The sequence below is a fragment of the Amblyraja radiata genome, chromosome 5 (genome assembly GCF_010909765.2).
Source record: "Amblyraja radiata isolate CabotCenter1 chromosome 5, sAmbRad1.1.pri, whole genome shotgun sequence".
Classification (NCBI taxonomy): Eukaryota; Metazoa; Chordata; class Chondrichthyes; order Rajiformes; family Rajidae; genus Amblyraja; species Amblyraja radiata.
Window position 1 is genome coordinate 55,658,442 of NC_045960.1, and position 21,780 is coordinate 55,680,221.

At 42.1% G+C, this 21,780-nt stretch overlaps 1 protein-coding gene across 1 annotated transcript; it reads left to right on the forward strand.

Moving 5' to 3' along the window:
- Nucleotides 1-5,554: 5,554 nt before the first annotated feature.
- Nucleotides 5,555-13,458, forward strand: tmem200a (transmembrane protein 200A). Its single transcript, XM_033021255.1, has 2 exons — nucleotides 5,555-6,305; nucleotides 11,425-13,458. Exon 2 carries the CDS (start codon nucleotides 11,440-11,442, stop codon nucleotides 12,904-12,906), a length of 1,467 nt encoding a protein of 488 aa, XP_032877146.1. The 5' UTR covers nucleotides 5,555-6,305; nucleotides 11,425-11,439; the 3' UTR covers nucleotides 12,907-13,458.
- Nucleotides 13,459-21,780: the final 8,322 nt, after the last annotated feature.

Sequence of the window (21,780 nt, forward strand, 5' to 3'; positions counted from 1 at the left end):
ATCCCCAATCAGTACCCCGTTCCTGCCTTCTCCCCATATCTCCTGACGCCACTATTTTTAAGAGCCCTATCTAGCTCTCTCGTGAAAGTATCCAGAGAACTGGCCTCCACCGCCCTCTGAGGCAGAAAATTCCACAGACTCACAACTCTGTGAGAAAAAGTGTTTCCACATCTCCGTTCTAAATGGCTTACCCCTTATTCTTAAACTGTGGCCCCTGGTTCTGGACTCCCCCAGCATCGGGGACATGTTTCCTGCCTCTAGCGTGTCCAAACCCTTAATAATCTTATATGTTTCAATAACATCACCTCTCATCCTTCTAAACTCCAGAGTATACAAGCCCAGCCGCTACATTCTCTCAGCATATGACAGTCCCGCCATCCCGGGAATTACCCTTGTAAACCTACGCTGCACTCCCTCAATAGCAAGAATATCCTTCCTCAAATTAGGGGACCAAAACTGCACACAATACTCCAGGTGTGGTCTCACTAGGGCCCTATACAACTGCAGAAGGACCTCTTTGCTCATATATTCGATTCCTCTTGTTATAAAGGCCAAGATGCCATTCGCTTTCTTCACTGCCTGCTGTACCTGCATGCTTACTTTACCTGCACTGCTCCACTATGCTGCTCTTAAAGAGGAAGCAAGATATCAGCAGTGAATTAGACATGACCTTGTTGAATGTTGAAGTAGATGCAAGGGGCTAATTAGCTTACTCCTACTCCTGTTGTTTTTATTCTAGCATCCTCCTCAATCCAAAGAATCTACAGCACTGTACAAACAAGTTGATGTTCTGCTCTTTTCAGATCTTGTCCCAGTTGCCACCTGCCCTGGAAACATTGCGATAACAAAGCAATCTTCATATCTGAAATAAATGATATCCCAGTGAGCTTCTGTTACAATGAGGTGAAGTTTTTACAAGGTATCAGGTTGCAATGTATTTTTTTAACGATTGCAATATAAGCTGCTGCAACTGATTCTAGATGAATCATTGACCCATAGGGACATGTTACTAGGCAGATGATTGCTTTGGTTTCAATGCAGTTTTATATTTAATTGATAATGTCAGATGTTAGAAAAATTAAAATGGCTATCTTTGTCTTGATATGAAGAACCCCTTCTTTTACAGAATTGGAAGTTTTTTTTAAACAGTAATGAGCTTCCCTGTTTGAAATGGTGTGTATCAATGGAAAAATAATCAGCGCGTCCACTGGATCTAAGCAACAGGATGTAATTTCAAATCCCTAAAGAGAAGCCAGGAAACAGCAGCTGGGAGAGAAATGACAACCAACTAAAAGATTCTGAAGGACTATTATAGAGTCATACAGCACAGAACTGGTAACTCAAATTTCACTGTACCTTAATTGGTACATGTGACAATAAACTGACCTTGGAACTGGCCCTTTTACCCAATTTGCCCAATGCCGACCAAGCTGCCCCATCAACATGTCCCACCTGCCCATATTTGGCCCACATCCTTCAAAACCTTTCCTGTCCAAGTACATGTCCAAATGTATTTTAAATGTTGTTATATTATCTGTCTCAACTACCTCCTCTGGAAGCTCATTCCATATCCCCACTGCCCTCTGAATGAAAAATAGATTCCTATTAAACCTTTCGCCTCTCACCTTAAACCTATGTCCTCTCATTCTTGATTCCCCTATTCTAGGTAAAAGACTGTACATCTACCCTAGCTATCCCCCTCATGGTCTTATACACCTCTGGAAGGTTGCCTCATCCTCCTGCACTCCAAGGGATAAAATCCTAGTGTACCCAAGCTCTCCTTATTCCTCAGACCCTCAAGTCCTGGCAACACCCTCACAAACCTTCTCTGTATTCTTTCCAACTTAACAACATTTTTCCAATAATAGGGTGACCAAAACTAAACACGATACTCCAAATGTGGCCTCACCTATGTCTTGTACAACTATAACATAACATCACAATTTCTATACTCAATACCCTGATTAATGGTTATTGTTCGGGATTTAACTTTGGCTCCTTTAGGTTTCAGAGACTGATGTTCCATGTCATCCTTATCTTTATTTCCATATATTAGAAAAAAATAGTAAGCATTGAAAGGAAGGGAAGGGTAAACAGTCCTAGGAATTGTTGTAATCAACCCATCTATCCTAACATTTAAAGTGGTGGACTGGTTAAGCCGAAAGTTTAACCTTGAAAATCCACTGTGGTATTCCTTTGTTACACTCCCTTTAAGCTAACAAAGCCAACGATTAGATACACATATCATTCAGAGTTTAATGTTTATTTGGCCAGAGGAATTTAAAGACTGGAGAATAATTACATAATTTACTTCTGAGATAACATCAGTAGACATGGAAATGCCTAAATATTCTATCAGGAGCACAGGGCATAGTTTGTAGATCCACTGCCTCAGAGCACCAGTCCATTAGATTCAATCCTGACCTCAGGTACTGCTTGTGCAGAGTTTGCATGTTCTCCATATGAATGGGATTGTCCTGTGGGTGTTTCAGTTTTCTCCCACATCCCAAAGATGTGCGGGTTGGTAGGTTTGCCCCTAATATGTAGGCGAGTGGTAGAGTCTGTGGGGTGGGGGAGGAAGAGAGAATGCTAGTTTGGAGAGACCCGACCCAGCCCAGCGTGGGAGATCCAGCCCAGCGTGGGAGATCCAGCCCAGCCCGACCCAACCATGAGTCAGAGATGTCGCCAAACGGAAAGCGGAGACCCAGATCCCGGCGGAGAATGACCAGCGCCCGCTGTGAGTCCCCATCGCACCGCCAATTCCAGTCACTACCCCTCTGGTCCCCCTCGCTGGCTCCTCCCCGTGATGCCCAACCTCTCCCCCATGGTTCTTCCCCCGCATTTTCTCCGAGCTCACTCCCCCCTCCACCACACCCACCCCACCCCCCGCCCCCATAATCCCCTGCCCCCACAACCCCCCCCCACCCCCTCACCCCCCGCCCACACAACCATCCCGCCCACACAACACCCCCGCCCCCACAGCCCCGCCCCCACAGCCCCCCCTCCCACCCCCACAAAACCCCCCACCCCTACAACACCCTCAATCCCACCCCCACAAATCCCCCTCCCACACACACACCCTCCCCCATACACACCCCTCCCACCCACATACACACTTCCCGCCCACATACACACGTCCTCCCACTCCACACCCCCCCCCCCCCAGCCACACACCCCCTCCTACACCTCCCCATCCACACACACCCCTCCTCCCCTCCCACCCCACACCACCACAAAACCCACTTCCCTCCCCCCTCCCCTCCTCTCCCACACATGAAGAGGAGGGGGAGGGAGTGCTAAGGGATGAGGGGAAATGAGCCGCACCTGCGCAGTTAGGGGCTATGGAGGAATGGTGGAATATTGCGTTGGGGGAACGGGTTGCGTTGGGGAACGGGTGAGTGGTGGAATATTGCGTTGGGGAATGGGTTGCGTTGGGGGACCAGGCCACCCGTGTGACTGGGACCCCTACGGGTCCCACAGTCTAGTGTCTTTTAAATGTTGTTATTATACCTGCCTCAACCACCTCATCTAGCAGTTTGTTCCATATACCCACCATCTGCCGTGTGGAAAGGTTCCCCCACAAGTTCCTATTAAATCTTTTCCCTCTCACCTTAAACTAATGTCCCCCGACACTGAGAAAAGATGGTGTGTATTTCCCTATCTAAGCCCCTCATGATTTTATACACCTTCATAATATCATCCCTCAGTCTCCTGGCTCCAGGGAATAAAATCCTAGTCTGGCTAACTTTTCCCTATAACTTAGTTCCATATAAGGTGGGATAGGAAAGGGCATGGTGCCTCAGCTCCCTGACAAACTGCAGTTTTTGGATTGAAAGCATTCTCATTATAAAATATGAAAGATGATCCAAGAATTTGTCAATGTTAATGAAAGTTCAGCAACTTATTTCCAAATTAGGGTAGAATGCGATTTGGAGAAGAAAACAGTGGTACTCCCACATGCCTGCTGCTCTAGTCCTTCAACTTGACAGAAGTCATGAGTTTCATGGATGTTGTAATGTCTTGCAATCAATACATTGAATCATGGAAAATAGGTGCAGGAGTAGGCTATTCAGTCCTTCGAGCCAGCACCGCCATTCAATATGATCATGGCTGATCATCCACAATCAGTACCCTGTTTCTGCTTTTTCCCCATATCCCTTGATTCCCTTAGCCAGAAGCGCTATATCTAACTCTCTCTTGAAAACATCCGGTGAATTGACCTCCATTGCCTTCCGTGGCAGAGAATCCTACAGATTCACAACTCTCTGGCTGAAAAGGTTTTTCCTCATCTCAGTACTAAATAGCCCTTATTCTTAACACAGATAGTAACCACAGATGTTTAGGATGGTGGATGAATGCTGGCCCAGCAGGCAGCATTTTCTTGATTATACACTGTATTCTTCTGCTGCTACACACACTTTATGGGCAGTGGGCAGGTGCTATAGACCTGCACGGGAAGGTAGACGCTCCCGCCCCCATGAGTCTCGGGCAGTTGGGGCTCGTCAGCCTGGGAAGGCAGTCCATCCAGGAGAGGGAAAACTCTGATTTAAAGCCTCCACTGCCTTGTGGCTATATCCAGTCATGGAAAAGGCTCCTGGAGTAAACCTCAGGAAAATCCGGAGCCGGAGCCCCTAAGGCAGTTCATCGTTGTCTCCAACCTCGCTCTGGCAGCTCCTGTGATGGCGCTGGTGCCAAACTGTAACGGCCCTGCTGTTCCTTTGGATCGATCAGCGACATGGAGAGGGGGGGGACATGCTGCATGGGCAACAGCCCGTCCTCCATATGACATCGCCCAGGCTTGCATCTGACCACACATCACCTGCAAACTAGGATGCATCGCCCATGGTCAGTCATGACCGAAGGGGGCCTACTATGCTACACCCTTTAAGCCAGCAAAGCCTAATTGCTGGTAGGTAAATACATATGTCATTTTGTGTTAATTATCTGGCAAGGGGGATTTAAAGACATGAAAGTGTTTACATTTACTTCAGGGATAAAAACAAAATATGTTTCATTGTTAGCTTAGCAGGGCAAAGTCGTCGGTTTCCTCCGGGTACTGGATTATAAAACTTGTACCATTGGATCCACTACTTGGAGCGAGTGCTGGCTGACCAGTGAATTCACACCCTATCCAACTCGCAGAGGGAAACTTCAAGCAAAAAGTGGAGGAAGGAACCACAGATGCCGGTTTACACCGAAGATATAGACACAAAATGCTGCAGTAACTCAGCGGGACAGGCAGGCAGGCAGCATCTCCGGAGAGAAGGAATGGGCGACGTTGGTTTCGGGTCGAGACCCTTCATCAGACCCGGAACGTCACCCATTCCTTGTCTCCAGAGATGCTGCCTGCCTGACCCGCTGAGTTACTCCAGCATTTTGTGTCTATCATCAAGCAGAGGTGGGTGTTTTTAAATAATGCAAATAAAGCGGAATATATCGGAGGAGCCAATGAACGTCCATCCAAGGTGGATAAGTGCCGGGGAAGGAAGAGTGAGAGAAACAGAAAGCTCTTGGCTCTGATGTGCGTCACATTCCTTGGTCGGGAAAGATCACATGGGAACAGAGTCCTAGTTTTCTTTGGTGTCTGACACTTCCAATCCCAGTTTTGGGTCCCAGCAAGACTTTATCCAAGACGAGCCCAGAGACGAGGAACCAAAGATACTAACTAGAGGAGCTGTCTCCTGCGCTAAGTAGGAAATAGCAGCGATGGGGGAAAAAAAGTTAAATAAGAATAATGTCTTTGTACCTTGATGGGAGTGCGCCCTTTGATAATAATTTACCAATTGATTTGGTAATCATCGGACTTGAGATGTTCTCAACTTGAAGATCTGACATTAAGTGGTCAACCTTCCCCTGCTGGGGTAGTTGTGGGAGCCGAGTGCCGGAGTGCGAGTGTCTCCTGTGACAGACAGGTCGTCCCATCTGCACCACCCCTCGCACTTGCATCCTTTGTGGAAAGACCGACAGCTTCCAGCTCGGGGAGCCGCTGCCGACCGAGCACTCCTGGAGAGGACCAAGGAGATGAACCAAGACGAAGGGGCTCAGAGATGTTTCAAGACACGATGTCCACCCAGTGAAAGGAACCTGGGCGGCTTCGGTGCCGTCTGAGCAAGGCGGAAATGTAACACCAGTTACCCGAGAGAGAGGGAGAGAGAGAAATAAAGTTCAAACAACAGTGGAGATGGTGACTGGGCAGCTCGGCTCTTCCTCCTGGCGATGGTAAAATAGGGTCGATGCGCTCGGTGCATGTTCTGGCTGCGATCTGCTGAGACAAGATTTAATCCTCTTCTCGTTGCTTCATTCAGGTGAGAGTTTCACATTACAAATTAAGCCTCTCCGTAAATCTAAAACCTCTCGCTTCGGTCTTTTTTCTGCCAGGGATAGAGCACAGTTACGCGCTCCGTGTTAACCGTGCGAGCACACTGTTATCGGGGTGTAAATGTTGCCATCTGCATGTCAATTATCTAGCGAAATGCCACGAAATTGTCGAGATCGCTGCTGTTAAATGTACCATGGGTTTACAAAGTTGATAAATTGAAAGGCTTCCGCACTGCTATTGCAAAGGCAAACTGCATCTGTACTTGTTGCAAATGTATATATAATATACATAACGACTTGTAGAGGCGCTTGAGTGAAATAGGACGTTACGGCTCCGACCTAAATAACGGTACTAAAAGGAATGTAGCGATTTGTGACAGCACCCGAATAGTCAGCTAGACTAGATCTCGATTGAATGTGAGCGTTTGCTTAGAGACAACATTAGACATTCGGGCGTTCATGGCGATATGAGCACAGTTGTGGCGGTAGGAACTGAGTTTGAGACAATGTCTCAATTCTGATGTTTTCTTTGTCATTATAACGGTGCATTTTTTCAACATATAGGGATAACTCTTCTCGGATTTGATCTTAAACCTAGGGTCCTTTTTCCAGGTTATAGATCAATTTTCCTTTTTTTGCATTAGAACGCGAATTGAACCAGGTCAATGAAGAACACGAAAAAGCTTGGAACTAAAGATAGGCTCAATTCGCCTTTTATCTTTCATGGACTCAATTAAAAAACAATAGAATCCCGGAACAGTTCATGATGAGAGATGATGTAGCTGTATCATGCAATTTTAAAGAGAGTGCCCACAAATCCATGTGGGACACTATCGGAGGCTAATAGTCTCAGTGTTCCGAGCAATGGCATATTCAAACAATGATTTGCCATACGATACAATGCTAAGGCTGGCAACTATAATCCCCATGCTAACTTTCAAACTCCGAACTGTTCACTAAAACCAATAAAGGATGCAAATAATTAATGTGGTCTCTTCCAGTATAGTGCATTTCAATTAGTCCCACAACCACGTGGAATTTATCCCATTCCTTGTTAGTGCTTCTCTGGAGCTTCAAACATTACTTTCTGGAGGAAAACATCCAATTAACGCCGTCTCTGGTCGGCGCTGTTAACATAAATCTATTGTCAATGCAAATACAGTATTGTAAAGGCGAGTGCCTTGATAACTTTCCTCCCACAGCACAATTAACACAATTTCTCTGGAGGCAGGAGGATGGCTTAGCTCCTCTACTGTTGTCCAGCTGACTGACATTTTCAGATACTCTCCTATCTATTTAATCATACCCAGAATACCCCCTGGAATGGTTTCTAATCATCTCCCTTGCATAATCATATGATCTTATAAACTGTACAAAATCATGAGGGCAATTGATCGGCTACACGCAGTGTCTCTTCCCCAGAGTGGGAGAATCCAGAACCAGAGGACATGGGTTTAAGGTGAGGGGAGATAGATTTAATAGGAACCTGAAGGATATCCTTTTCACACAAAAGGTGGTGGGTGTATGTAACAAGCTGCCAGGTACAGCAGGCAGTGAAGAATGCCAATGGCATGTTGGCCTTCATTGCGAGATGATTTGAGTTTAGGAGCAAGGAGGTCCTACTGCAGTTGTACAGCGCCCTGGTGAGACCGCACTTGGAGTATTGTGTGCAATTTCCGTCTCCTAATTTGAGGAAGGACATTATTGCAATTGAGGGAGTGCAGCGTAGGTTCACCATGTTAATTCCCGGGATGGCGGGACTGACATATAATGAAAGAATGGGTCGACTGGGCTTGCATTCACTGGAATTTAGAAGAATGAGTGGGGATCTTATAGAAACATATAAAGTTCTTAAGGGATTGGACAGGCTAGATGCTGGAAAAATGTTCCCGATGTTGGAGGAGTCCAGAACCAGGGGTCACAGTTTAAGAATAAGGGGTAGACCATTTAGGGCTGATATGAGGAAAAATGTTTTCACCCAGAGAGTTGTGAATCTGTGGAATTCTCTGCCACAGAAGGCAGTAGAGGCCAATTCACTAGATGTTTTCAAGAGAGAGGTAGATTTAGCACTTACTGCTAATGGAATCAAGGGAAATGGGGAAAAAACAGGAACGGGGTACTGATTTTAGATGATCAGCCATGATCATGTTGAATGGTGGTGCTGGCTTGAAGGGGTCGAATGGCCTGCTCCTGCACCCATTTTGTTTTTATGTTTCTAAGAGTTAGATGAGGGAGGTACTATTGCAACGTTTCAGAAACATTTAGAAACAAAATAACTTGTGAGATATATTGTTTGTACATGGATAGGACAGGGTTAGGCAGGTGGGGTCGGTGTATATCGGACATATTGGCCGGTGTGGGCAAGTTGAGGCTGAAAGGCCTGTTTCCACTCTGTAAGACTCTATGTCCTCTAGAATTGCCTGACTACTTATCATTGGCCCATTCTTTTCTTTTTAAACTAATATGCTGTCCCTCAAAGGCATCATCTGGGGTGTTACATCAACCTACATTCATTGTTGACACACCACTCAAACACAATGGCACCACTTGATCCCTCCAGTACCTTTCTGACCCCCAGTCCTAGATGATGGGCCCCACTTTCTTCTAGCTGGACACTATGAAAGCTACCATCGTCAATATGCCAATAAACACCATACCCTCCATCTCCCTCCTTTGGCACGATCCCAGATTGAACCAGATTGCTGGTTTCCAGATCATCAATGTCTCAAATACAAGATTTCCATCTTTTCTCCCCAACCCCAAATACTGCCGAAGCCATGTCCTCTTCTTTTCAACATACCCCTGAAAAATCAATCGTTTAAGCTTTTTATATCATCCTCCTGGGAACATCAGAGGCTTTTGCAATGTTTTTTTGTGGCACAGGAAACTACCTTTTGTTCTGTGTTAAAAGCATGTTTTCAAAGTACAGCATTATTATGGTTACATATCTCTAGCAAATTAAAAAATAATCAAACCACACAGCAAAAGGAAGGAAATGTAAATTCACAAGACAAATGGCAAAAAAATATTGTGGCAAGGCCTCCTCCAAAATTTACTCAAACCCCTCTGGAAAAAAATCTGGGTGCCATTTAGCAAAAGATTAGTTTGGAAATTTTAAAACATCAAATCTCATGTCCTGGGTTAGTCTGAATATTTCTGGTCTTGAAGATACTGAATTTTTATAATATGGTTTGAAGTCAGATTCTCCTGTCGGAAGATGCACTACAACAGAGTTCGTCATGGGTTCAGACACCTCGTATCCATAGAAGGGTTTATCCGCGAACTTTAGTGTAAAACTTTACATCAGGACTGGTCTATTGTTAAACAGCAAGATATAAAATAGGGTAAGAATACCAATTATTGAATTATTATTACATCATGAATTATTACATTAGTTAATAAAATAGTTACATTTTCAGAATAGGCCGACATTTCTAATATGGACTAGTATATACAAACTTAGAATAATTGTCAAAATGTAGCCTATGGATTATATTCATGCATCGTTTCTTCTCAAGAAAGTGGTTTGACAAACTGCAAATATTTAAAACGCTCACTCCACATATTCCCACAGTATCTATGTTCTTCTAGTTCGAGACTTCTATTTCTAGCTCAAGCCAGGCTCTTTCTTCTGTTCACACAAAAATGCAGTAATATCAACTTTCAGCAATGTGATCTACAATCGTACCAGTCAAGACACTTGACTTTATTGCAGTTTTCTTTTCCAATGTTCTGTTTCTAATGGCCCATAAGTTAAAATATTTATTTGACCAATCATTATAAACTAAAGATACAGAATCAGCATCTACCAAAATAGACTTAGAAAGCTTATTAAATTCCTCCCTGCACTTGACCTGTACCACTTAGCATGGCTGTTATTAAAAGCCCATGCTGGGTTGATAATTTTCAACATATTTTGATGATGCAATAAATGATCTTTGAAGAATAAACTAATATTTACACTGAAGTTGGAAGAAAACCCAGTACATACTTGCATATCTGGTACTTTACTTCTATTCATATTCACAAGTAGAATTACTCAAGTAAGAGAATGCGGAGGGGGAGGGGGGGGGGATGAAAGGTGAGTCTGTAACTACTGAAAAATTCACAAGATACTCTATTGACAATTTGGAACTGAATGCAGAAAAATATACTTTACTCAAAGTTTTGTGGAAATGGTGACTGAGGCAGAACACGTTAACTAAGATTAAATAAAAAGTGAGCGACTAGAGACAAAAAATGTTTTTACAAAGTGCTGATATAGGCAGTGTCGGGACAAAGTGACTTCTTCCATGCTGTATCAATTCTATCATTAGAATCATCTATCAGAATAGGGTAGATAAATGTATTGAAACTATTTGTTCTAATTAAAGTATTTCCTAACATGGACTGATTAGACAAGCCTGAGGAAGATCCTTGCTCTTGCATTCATCGTGTCTATTTCATTTTTTCCATCATTTTAAAATAAAGATTGGCAAAGTAACAGCAAATAACTGATATATTCAAAATTCCCCATGTAACATTTTCTGATACTTGTATATTGCATATTTTATTCCCATTGCAATGTAGAATAAAAACTTGCAAACTTCCTCATTCCTATATCTCCTGGAAAAATAGCATTCCGATTTATTTTGTATGTATCCAAACCTATTTCCCAACAATTATGTTCCTCTATCACTCATTCATTTTAATAATTACAGTTGGATTGGAAATATTCTTAAGGAAAAAATTAATAAAAAACAATGATGCCTGTATACACAGCAACCAGCTTAATTCTATCTTCGAATCATGGGCAGAGGTTTAAGTAATGGCTGTTTTTCGTTGTTGCTGCCGTTGTTGGCCATAAAAAACCTTAACCATTTTATCGAAACTTAAAGAAATTGGAGGATATGGGATTTGTTTGAATGCCAATGTGCAATTCTTTGATTGACGTTAATATGAATATTGTGTAACTAGGTGGCGATTCTCTTTTAAAATTGCTCCATTTGCCTAAAAGAATACTATTTGAGTTATTTGTTCATGATTTTGTGGAATTGCATCTTGTAGCCATTAACAGAACTTCAGCTGTTATTCTCAAATTGTACTGTCCTATTCTTGACTTTTAAGGAAGACGACAGCACTATGATAGCAACAGGCGGTGTAATAACGGGACTTGCAGCCCTGAAAAGACAGGACTCAGCGAGATCACAGCATCTTCATCATCCTCCTCCTGCTCCAGAGAAAAGGAGAGTCAAACGCAAGCCGAAACCTGATGTTGTTGTTGTAAGAGGCAAAATCAGACTGTATTCCCCATCAGGATTTTTCCTTTTTCTTGGAATTTTAATTTTAATAGTTGGGATTGCAATGGCAGTTCTTGGATATTGGCCACAGGAGATGGACAAGAAACATCCTGCAACGTCCAAATCTGGGATGTCAGATAATGGGTCTCATGTAATATCAGACCATGCTGGAGTTTTAGTGGAATTTTTTGAACAGCACTTACACTCTGACAAAATGAAAATGATTGGCCCTTTCACAATGGGGATTGGGATATTCATATTTATATGTGCTAATGCTATACTGCATGAAAATAGGGACAAAGAAACAAAAGTGATACATATGCAAGATATTTATTCTACAGTCATTGATATCCATAGCCAAAGAATTAAAGACCAAATACATATGAATGGGGCTTGGACTGGCCACTCTGGGGATTCTAATCTCAAATGTTATGACAACCAATGTACAGCTAAACTGGCTGCAAATGTACTGCTGTCATTTTCGGGATCATCGAAGGATAGAATCGCTGCAACAAAATGGAACTCTTATGATGAAGAGGATGGACTACCCAAGGAAATCAACATGCTTTTACACCCCAAAACCTCAACAGCATCAGGCACCTTCCATAGGATGCAGACAGAAGCTCAGAAAGAGAGAAGCAGCAATTCTAAAAAGTGTGAGACCAAGTCTATTGTCTCATCATCTATCAACGCTTTCACTCTCCCCGTCATTAAACTTAACAACTGTGTGATCGATGAGCCCGAACTTGACAATATCACAGAGGATTCTGAGCTCAGTAAAGGTAGGGAAAGACACTCGTCTATGGCTTCCTTAACAGTACCATCAACCGATGTCAATGACTCTTACAAACCACTTAATCCACGTCTATCAAGAAGCAACACTACTGCAGGAGGTGGAAACTGCACTTTCCCACCTTGTGCACCTTCTGAAACATCCATGGGAAAATTTCTATCACCTGGTTTTCCCAAGAAAGAGTTTGGATCAAACAATTCCCTTCATATATTGTCCTGTCACTCAAAGTCTTTGGACTTGGAGAGAGGACCGTTAACACTTACAGTTCAAACAGAACAAAGAAAGCATCCAAGTTGGCCGAGACTTGATCGTAGTAACAGCAAGGGTTATGTGAAACTGGAGAATAAAGAGGATCCTATGGACACACTACCTGCACCACAAACCCCTGTAAAAGGTGGCTATACAAATAAAGAGAAATTACTAATGATCTCTAGATCTCATAATAACCTAAGTTTTGAAAACAATGAATTTTTAGATAACAAGTTAAGACATGGAGCTTCAGAAACAAGATTTTGAAGGTGTACTGCTCTCTATCATGTTTATATTTTAAAGTACTAATAAATGTATTTGCGAGAAATGCATGTCTATTTTAAAGAGACATTATTTTCAGCTAAAAAAAATAATATTTGTAAGTTGTGATCTGAACTGACATCTTTAGTTCCATGATTTTTTTCATGCTGATATGGAGCATTGACATATTTCATGCTTGTTGTCAGTTCTGCATTAACCAGCTGCTCAGGTATTGACCGAGTTCAAGTCTTAGTCCAGACTGACTATAACACCAGAACATCTTTACCTTTAGTTTATCCCTCAATCCATAATGGACAGGCTTTATTTATCTTTGAAGTGGTCTTAAATCCACACCAAGGAAGTATTATACTAGTTATTTAAGATATTTGAACATCAATTGAATGATAAATTGAGATGCAGATATTTGTATTTCTAGTACAAGATTTGAGCCAATATATTGGATTTCAAATGATCAGATATTTTGTTATAACTCCATATTAATGTCCATAATATATATTTTGCTATTTTTAAAACAAAATAAAAGTGCGCATCATTCAATTTTTCAGTGTTTCTATTTTGTCAATTATTGATCATTTGAACAGAATGGTAAACATTTCTGCAAAATCATCAACAGGAATTCAACCTGCTGAGAATGAAAAGTTAGCAGATGTGAAGGTCACCTTCCAATTCCACAGAGTCGATAAGATTCCCAACCAGATGCCCTCCAGTTGTCCTCTCACTTGAAAATAATCCATGAAAAGTTGTTTTCATCTCTGGAATAATTTTTTTAAAAAGCCATTGTTTTCTTACTGTCCAGCCCAACATCCATTTATTTTTCCTTGCATTCCATTGCAAAATTGGCTTTAATCTATCACCAATGTCGTATCAGAAGCAGAATAAATTATGATTTGCTGAAGATATCACTCATACCAGACCACTTGTACATTCAACTGTATTTACATGCCCAGGCAGAGTTAATTAGCAATCATGCTAAAGACATGCCTCCATAAACTTGCATTGGTCAGGGTGCTGCGTGCAATTGCTCACAACATTTGAAATTGGGGGAAATTTGCTTTCTCCAAACTTTCTAGCTCGTTTCAAGTATGCTGACATTGTCAGTCAATTTGCTACCAAGAGATGCATGGGCCAAGCGCTGATGCATTGTCGAGAAGGATAATCACTTTCACATGTTTCCATAGCAGAGCAACAGGGACACCAAGTCATGGCTTTATCTTTCTTATCTTTGCTATAATGTCAAATTTTACAAAACACAAAGGGTTTTCGGATGCCAACAGTTGTTTGCTTCATCAGTTGGTGCCTGTCAGCTGGAATCACCATTTACTCAGTCACTAATTCTCATTACTACCAAAGATCCTATAGCGGAGCCATGGCCAAAGCGAAGATTCTTTGGATTCGAGAGCGGAGGCGGAAGCAAGATGGCGGAAGCTGGTTACTGAAATGGGTCCTATAATTACCCATGAATCTGCCCATGACCGTACTACGTGTTTTGCGTAGGAGTAGGCCATCTTGCTCCGCTATAGGATCTTTGATTACTACCTCCTCAAACACATTGCACAAGGGCTGCATCCTTTAATGACTAAAATCCAAAATCAAAATACTGCAGTCAAATAACAGGGAAAGATAAACTCGTCACTGATGTTAGTTCTGCTTTTCTCTCCACAGTTGCTGACAGATGCAAACTTCACAGCAATGTGTTTTTATTTCCTTTGTGAATAATACAGTGGGCCATTTTGGTGAGCAATCGGAGACCCTGAGACCTCATAGATGAACACCAGGCCATCATCTCACAGACAGTTTCTGCTCATCCTTTTCACAACATCCAACCTTATCATTCCCCAGCTCCGCACACTTCCCACTTCTCTCTCCTTCCCAAAATCCACATACAGGACTGCCCTGGCAGACCTATTGTTTCTGCCCCAGAGAACCCATCTTCAAACACCTTGAGTCCATCCTATCCTCCCTTGTCCAATTCCTTCTGACCTACATTCAATACACCTCCAACACCCTTCAACTCTTCAATAACTTTAAATTCCTAGGCTCCCATTGCCTCATCTTGACCATGTGTAGGAGCCAATTATGTTGAGGCTAGCTACTGTTGGCATATTATATTATTTTGTCTAGATATATCTTGCCGTATTATTTTGGACACTTGGGGGCGGTCATTAGATGCACAGAGTGGCGTATATATAAGGGCATAGGGGACAGGAAGTGGCAGGCACAGGGAGGGAGATCATACAGTTCTCACCAGACCAGGGATATAGCTAGCTACAACTTGCATGCAGAATAAGGAAAACATGGTACAATGTTTCATCCCAAAACGTTGCCTATTTCCTTCGCTCCATAGATGCTGCTGCACCCGCTGAGTGTCTCCAGCATTTTTGTGTACCTTCGATTTTCCAGCATCTGCAGTTCCTTCTTAAACACTGGTACATTCATGTCTTTGTTTGTACAACTACTTCAATAAACTGGAAATAATGACTGGAAGACCTCTTCTATTTGGTCTACATAAGATCACTCCTACTTACCCGTGTAGTACACTGGAAAAGTGGTACTGGGAAAGTCTGAAATTTGTCATTATACCATGGATATCCAGTCCCTTTACACATTCATCCGCCATCAGGAAGATCTCAAGCCCTCCTGTTCTTCTTTGAACAGAGACCCAATCAATTTCCCAGCCTGAAGAAGGGTCCCAACCCGAAACGTCACCTATCCATATTCTCCAGTGATGCTGCCTGACCCACTGAGGTACTCCAGAACTTAATGACATAATATCTGTTGCAATGTCTTCACCTTTTGTACTCGTGCCTTACTGGTACACCACCAAACCCAAATTGTTGTGTCCACGTGACTCAGCCAAGAAGAAAACAGAATTGGTGTTGCTTTCACTGTGGCCTTGTTCCCTGTTTGTGCATCTGAACTAGCATTGAGCCAAACTACCTTATGTTTTCAAGCGTCATCTCCAACAAGCTCCTTTGAACATTAGATCCACCATGTTAAATAGTTGCACCTGAATTCTCTCATCAGCCAGACCACATACTGGGCAATCCAGTGACACCTGATCTAAAAACTATGAAAATCTTTCTTCCTATGTCTTTAGTCTGATTAAATATTTGCAACCATTTCCTCTGATTACTGGCTACATGTGCTAAACCTACAGCGCTCAAACCTCTCATTGTGTACGATTCAAATATCCTTTGCTATGTCATCACATGATGCCTCATCTGTAGTTTGTGCTACTAGTAGACTCTCTGATGTTTCATCTGTATCCAGTTCTACCACCAATAACAACATCAACTTTCTCTTTGGTATATGTCCTCGTCTGGAAATGCAATATTATAATTTGCCTTCAAGAAAATTACATTTATAAAGTGAATGGCTAATGCTGCTAACCAACATATGTGACATGTGCACTGCCAGTTATTGCTGCTGTTCTGCTTAGGGAATCCTGTCTCTTGTTTCATTATAGTAGATGAGTAATTTGCTGTTACATCCTCATTGCCAGTGTAGGGTTTGTGGGATTTATTTCCTTTACATGCACAAACAAATAGACGGAGGTAGATCTATTAACAGAACACATATTATTCAATACAGTAACTCAAATGAACAGCAGTGTCTGGATACCTGTAACAGAGTCATACGCCAAGATACAAATTAGTTCTTAAAATACTCTATGTAGATATATAATTTATATTTCTTTTGCATGATCAATGAGGTAGAAATAACTAATCAACGTCTACATTTCACCTAATTGTCTATCTTTTGTAAAGAACAACTGTGGTATAGTAATTGTTTTTTAATGTACTGATCTTACAAACTTGTGTTGAACTAACTTCTTCATCAAGTGGTTCACCATTTAGACCAACTAATTTCCAGTGGAGATCTTTTTGACCTAAACAAATACTTTGGATTTTGCGTCAGTTCATACTTGCCAAGTGGTTTGTAAGAGAGCCATTGGCTATCTCACCAGGGACTAACTTTACTGAACGCTTTACCTTCCAATATTTAATATGTAAAAGAATATGTGTGTGTTTATGATTGTGTTTATAGTTTGTTTGGTTGTTTGTTTGTCTTTTTGCACAAAGTCCGCGAGCATTGCCACTTTCATTTCACTGCACATCTCGTATGTGTATGTGACGAATAAACTTGACTTGACGTCTGTCCTGCAGAACAGTGCATTCATTGTTTTGAACCTGAGCAGTGCATTGTGGAGGCACTGACCCTGAGGAGGTTGAGTCTGACCTTTTGATCCTTCACTGGATTTAGCACTAAGTTCAATGGTGGTTCTGCATCTGGCCTCTCATTCCAGGCCAGCCATAACATTTGTCTTATAACCCTTAATGCCTTTCATTAGCAAAAATGATCACCTTATCTACCTGCGACTCGGCCTTCAAGGAACCATGCACCTGTACTCCTAGGTCCCTCTGCTCCATAACACTAACCAGAGGCCTACCATTTACTGTGTAGGTCCTGCCCTTGTTCGATGTCCCAAAATGTAACTCTTCACACTTCTTTGTATTAAATTCCATCAACCATTCCTCCGCCCACCTGGCCAATCGATCCAGATCCTGCTGCAATCTTTCGCAACCATCTTCACTATCTGCAAAACCACTCACTTTTGTATTATCAGCAAGCTTGCTAATCTTGCCCTGTATGTTCTCATCCAAATCATAGATGTAGATGACAAACAGTAATGAGCCCAGCACCGAACCCTTAGGCACACTACTAGCCACAAGCCTTCAGTTCGAGAAGCAACCTTCCATCACCTTCTGCTTCGTTCCATGGAAACTTAGTGGGCTGAAGGGCCTGTTTCCATGCAGAATGACTCAATAGACAATATGTGCAGGAGTAGGCCATTCGACTCATCAATATGATCATGGCTGATCATCCACAATCAGCACCCTGTTCCTGCCATCTCGCCATATCCCTTGACTCCGCTATCTTTAAGAGATCTATCTAACTCTCACTTGAAATCATCCAGAGAATTGGCCTCCACTGCCTTCTTAGGCAGAGAATTCCACAGATTCACAACTATCTGGGTGAAAAAGTTTTTCTTCATCTCCGTTCTTTTTTTTTTTTTTGAAAATATTTTTTATTGGAGATAGGTACATAACCTAATTACATCATTACATCATTACATAGTCTTACATTTTTAAATTGATAATATTGTCAATTATTATTACATTGTCTCCAATACTTTTTGCCTTTTTTTTTAAAACTAGATAGAACTAAATCATCTCCGTTCTACATAGCCTACCTCTTATTCTTAAACTGTGGCCCTTGGTCCTGGATTCCCCTAACATCCCCTGCCTCTAGCGTGTCAAATCCCCTAATAATCTTATATGTTTCAATAAGATCCCTTCTCGTCCTTCTAAATTCCAGAATATAGAAGTCCAGCCACTCCATTCTATCAACATATGACAGTCCCGCCATCCCGGGAATTACCCTTGTGAACCTACTTTGCACTCCCTCAATGGCAAATATGTCCTTCCTCAAATTTGGACACCAAAACTGCACACAATACTCCAGGTGTGGTCTCACTAGGGCCCTGTGCGACTGCAGAAGGACCTCTTTGCAGGCGTATGTTTTGTCCTAAGAAAACAGAAAAATCATGTGGCCTTGAGCCAAGGGCTGTGGTGAAGAAACGTGGCAGTCATTGGAAACAGCAAAAATGGGTGACATTATAAAGAGCAGGCTCATACCATTCTTTGACACGCTGACATGCAGTGCTTACTGTACAAGTGATGGATAGTTAAGGCTGCACTTGTGTTTATTTAGCCACTGGTAAGCAAGTGAATGAATTTATTTAAGTGATCTGCACTTGAGCCATCCAGTTCTGCCCCAACCACAAAGCACCTATTTACACAAATCCTACACTTATCCAAACTTTTAATTGCCCCCAACATTGCATAGCTGGTAGAACTGCTGGGTCACAGCACAAGAGACCCGAGGATTCGACCCCGACCGTAGGTGCTGACTGTGGAGCTTGCAAGTTAGACAATAGACAATAGGTGCAGGAGTAGGCCATTTGGCCCTTCGAGCCAACACCGCCATTCAATGTGATCATGGCTGATCATACACAATCAGTACCCCATTCCTGCCTTCTCCCCATATCCTTTAATGGCGGATGGCCAGACTTATTTCATATTATATATTCATATTTATATGGGATGGGGGGGGGGGGGGATGGGAGAGGGACACACACACACACACACACACACACACACACACACACACACACACACACACACACACACACACACACACACACACACACACACACACACACACACAAAATGTTCAGATCAGACTTGAAAAGGAATGCATAAGCTTTGTGAATCCAACAGGAAGACGGAGCATCTGCCAGTATAGATTTTTGTTCGCAGCAGTATCCCTTGTCCTCTGCCCTGCTGAATATTGAGCTGGTTTGGATGGTCATCCGATGTCCATATCCTATCATGGATGTGTCAATGAGTCTGAACCATCTAATGTGAATTGTGTTTCTGCCTAATGAGACAATGCATCAGTCACTTTCTAGTTAGTATCTGTCCCACCCTTCCCCAATGTTGTTTTAGGTATCATGATTGATTAAGCTGGAGGAGAAAGTGTGCAGTGTGCTGCATTTCTAAGATACTGAAAGATAGTACAAGATACAAGATACAAGATAGATTTATTCATCACATGTGCCAGATGGCACAGTGAAATGAAATTCCCATACAGCCATACAATTTAAAAAAATGATGAAACTATGAACCATGAAACTTTAAACTATGAACATTATCTAGCTGCTGTACAACATTTTCCCTTTCATTTCCTCAAAAGTAAACCAAGCGAGGTCTGAATTATTGATCTGCAACTGCTAACAGACAGGAATAGCTAAACAGCGCAGCAGTCTTTCCTTCCACAGCTGAAGTGAGATTTTCATTTATAGTCTTTGTGGAAACAATAATTTGATTAAAAGTAATTATTCTAGATTTTTGTGCTTTGCAAGTCCAATTCCATTTCAACACCCTCACCTGCAAGACAGTATTGCGAATACAGATCCCATTCCAGAAACCTGACTGTACAATACATGTTCATATTCTCAAAGCTGTACTGAGGCAGTGTTGGACTAGTGAAGATGATGAGCTTTGAATGAGGCATCAAGCCAAGTACTTTGCAGATGAACATAAGATTTTATGACACTATTCCTTTGTGTAAATATCATCAACAGTTTCTGTTGAACAAACTACAATGATTTTATGGCAAAAGCAAGCATACCAATGTGTCAAATTCCTCAGCAGGCTGAGGAAATTTGGCAAGTCTCCAATGACTTTAAATTTCTATAGATGTACCATACAAAGCATACTATCCAGATGTATCACAGCTTAGTATGGCAACCGTTTGGCCCTGGACTGCAAGAAATTGCAGAGTTGAGAATGAAGCTGTGTGACCATCACAAAATCAGTCTCCCAAACATTAACTCCATCTATACTTCAAGCTGCATGGGGAAAGCAACCAACATGATCAAGGCCCACCCAAACCCTGATCATTCTCTCTCTATCCTACTCCATTTGGGGAGATGATGGAACAGCTTGAAATCATGTATCACCAGGTTCTAGAACAGCTTGCTCCTCACTACTATCAGACTTTTGAACAGACCTCTCATATTTGTTTTTAGAGATACAGTGCTGAATCTGACCCTTCGGCCCACCAAGTCCGCATTGACCAGCGATCCCCGTACATTAACATTATCCTACACACACTAGGGACAATTTACATTTATACCAAGCGTCTGTACATATTTGGAAAGTGGGAGGAAACCGAAGATCTCTGAGAAAACCCATGCAGTCACAGGGAGAACGTACAAACTCCGTTCAGACAGCACCCGTAGTCGGGATCGAACCAAAGTCTCCAGTGCTGCAAGTGCTGTAAGGCAGAAACTCTACCGCTGTGCCCCTATGCTAAGGAAGAATTTCCAATATGCCTCTTTGCAGTTTCTTTTTTCATATGAATTTAATCTCCAACCTAGATTATTGGTGTAGATTATCTGATCATTCTTAATTTGTTGTTTATAGGAGAATATTGTAAACAAACTGGCCGCCAAAGTCCCAACAGTAGGTTCAATCCAGTTGCACCTTATTAATTGCAAGACTCTTAGGTACTGTCAGTAATGGTAGGTGCTGGTAAATTCTATCCTTATATCATCCAGCAAATTATTAGGTGTGCATGATCAAGGCAGATTTGATTATTTGTCTTGTGCAGTACATATTTTACTGCTCTCATGTGATGAATTCTCATTATAGATATAACCACTCAAGTGGCCAAGGAGAAGACCATCAGCTGTTTAGAAAAGAAAATTAGAGAAAATCAAACAATCAATTTGTTTCATTTGGAGGAGTTTTCTGATTGGTGAATAGGTGACTTTGAAAAGAAGATAATATCATAGAAACATAGAAATTAGCAGGAGTAGGCCATTCGGCCCTTCGAGCCTGCACCGCCATTCAATATGATCATGGCTGATCATCCAACTCAGTATCTTGTACCTGCCTTCTCTCCATACCCCCTGATCCCTTTAGCCACAAGGGCCACATCTAACTCCCTCTTAAATATAGCCTATGAACTGGCCTCAACTACCTTCTGTGGCAGAGAATTCCACAGATTCACCACTCTCTGTGTGAAAAATGTTTTTCTCATCTCGGTCCTAAAAGATTTCCCCCTTATCCTTAAACTGTGATCCCTTGTTCTGGACTTCCCCAACATCGGGAACAATCTTCCTGCATCTACAGCCTGTCCAACCCCTTAAGAATTTCCTAATCATAGTTCAGTTCAATGCTTTTTGGGGTGTTAACTGAGAAATTTTCTTTCATAGCTTGTGAGTAC

Bases quoted from the DNA above. Each gene is read 5' to 3' on its own strand.
- tmem200a (XM_033021255.1), top strand. From the start codon at position 11,440: ATGATAGCAACAGGCGGTGTAATAACGGGACTTGCAGCCCTGAAAAGA.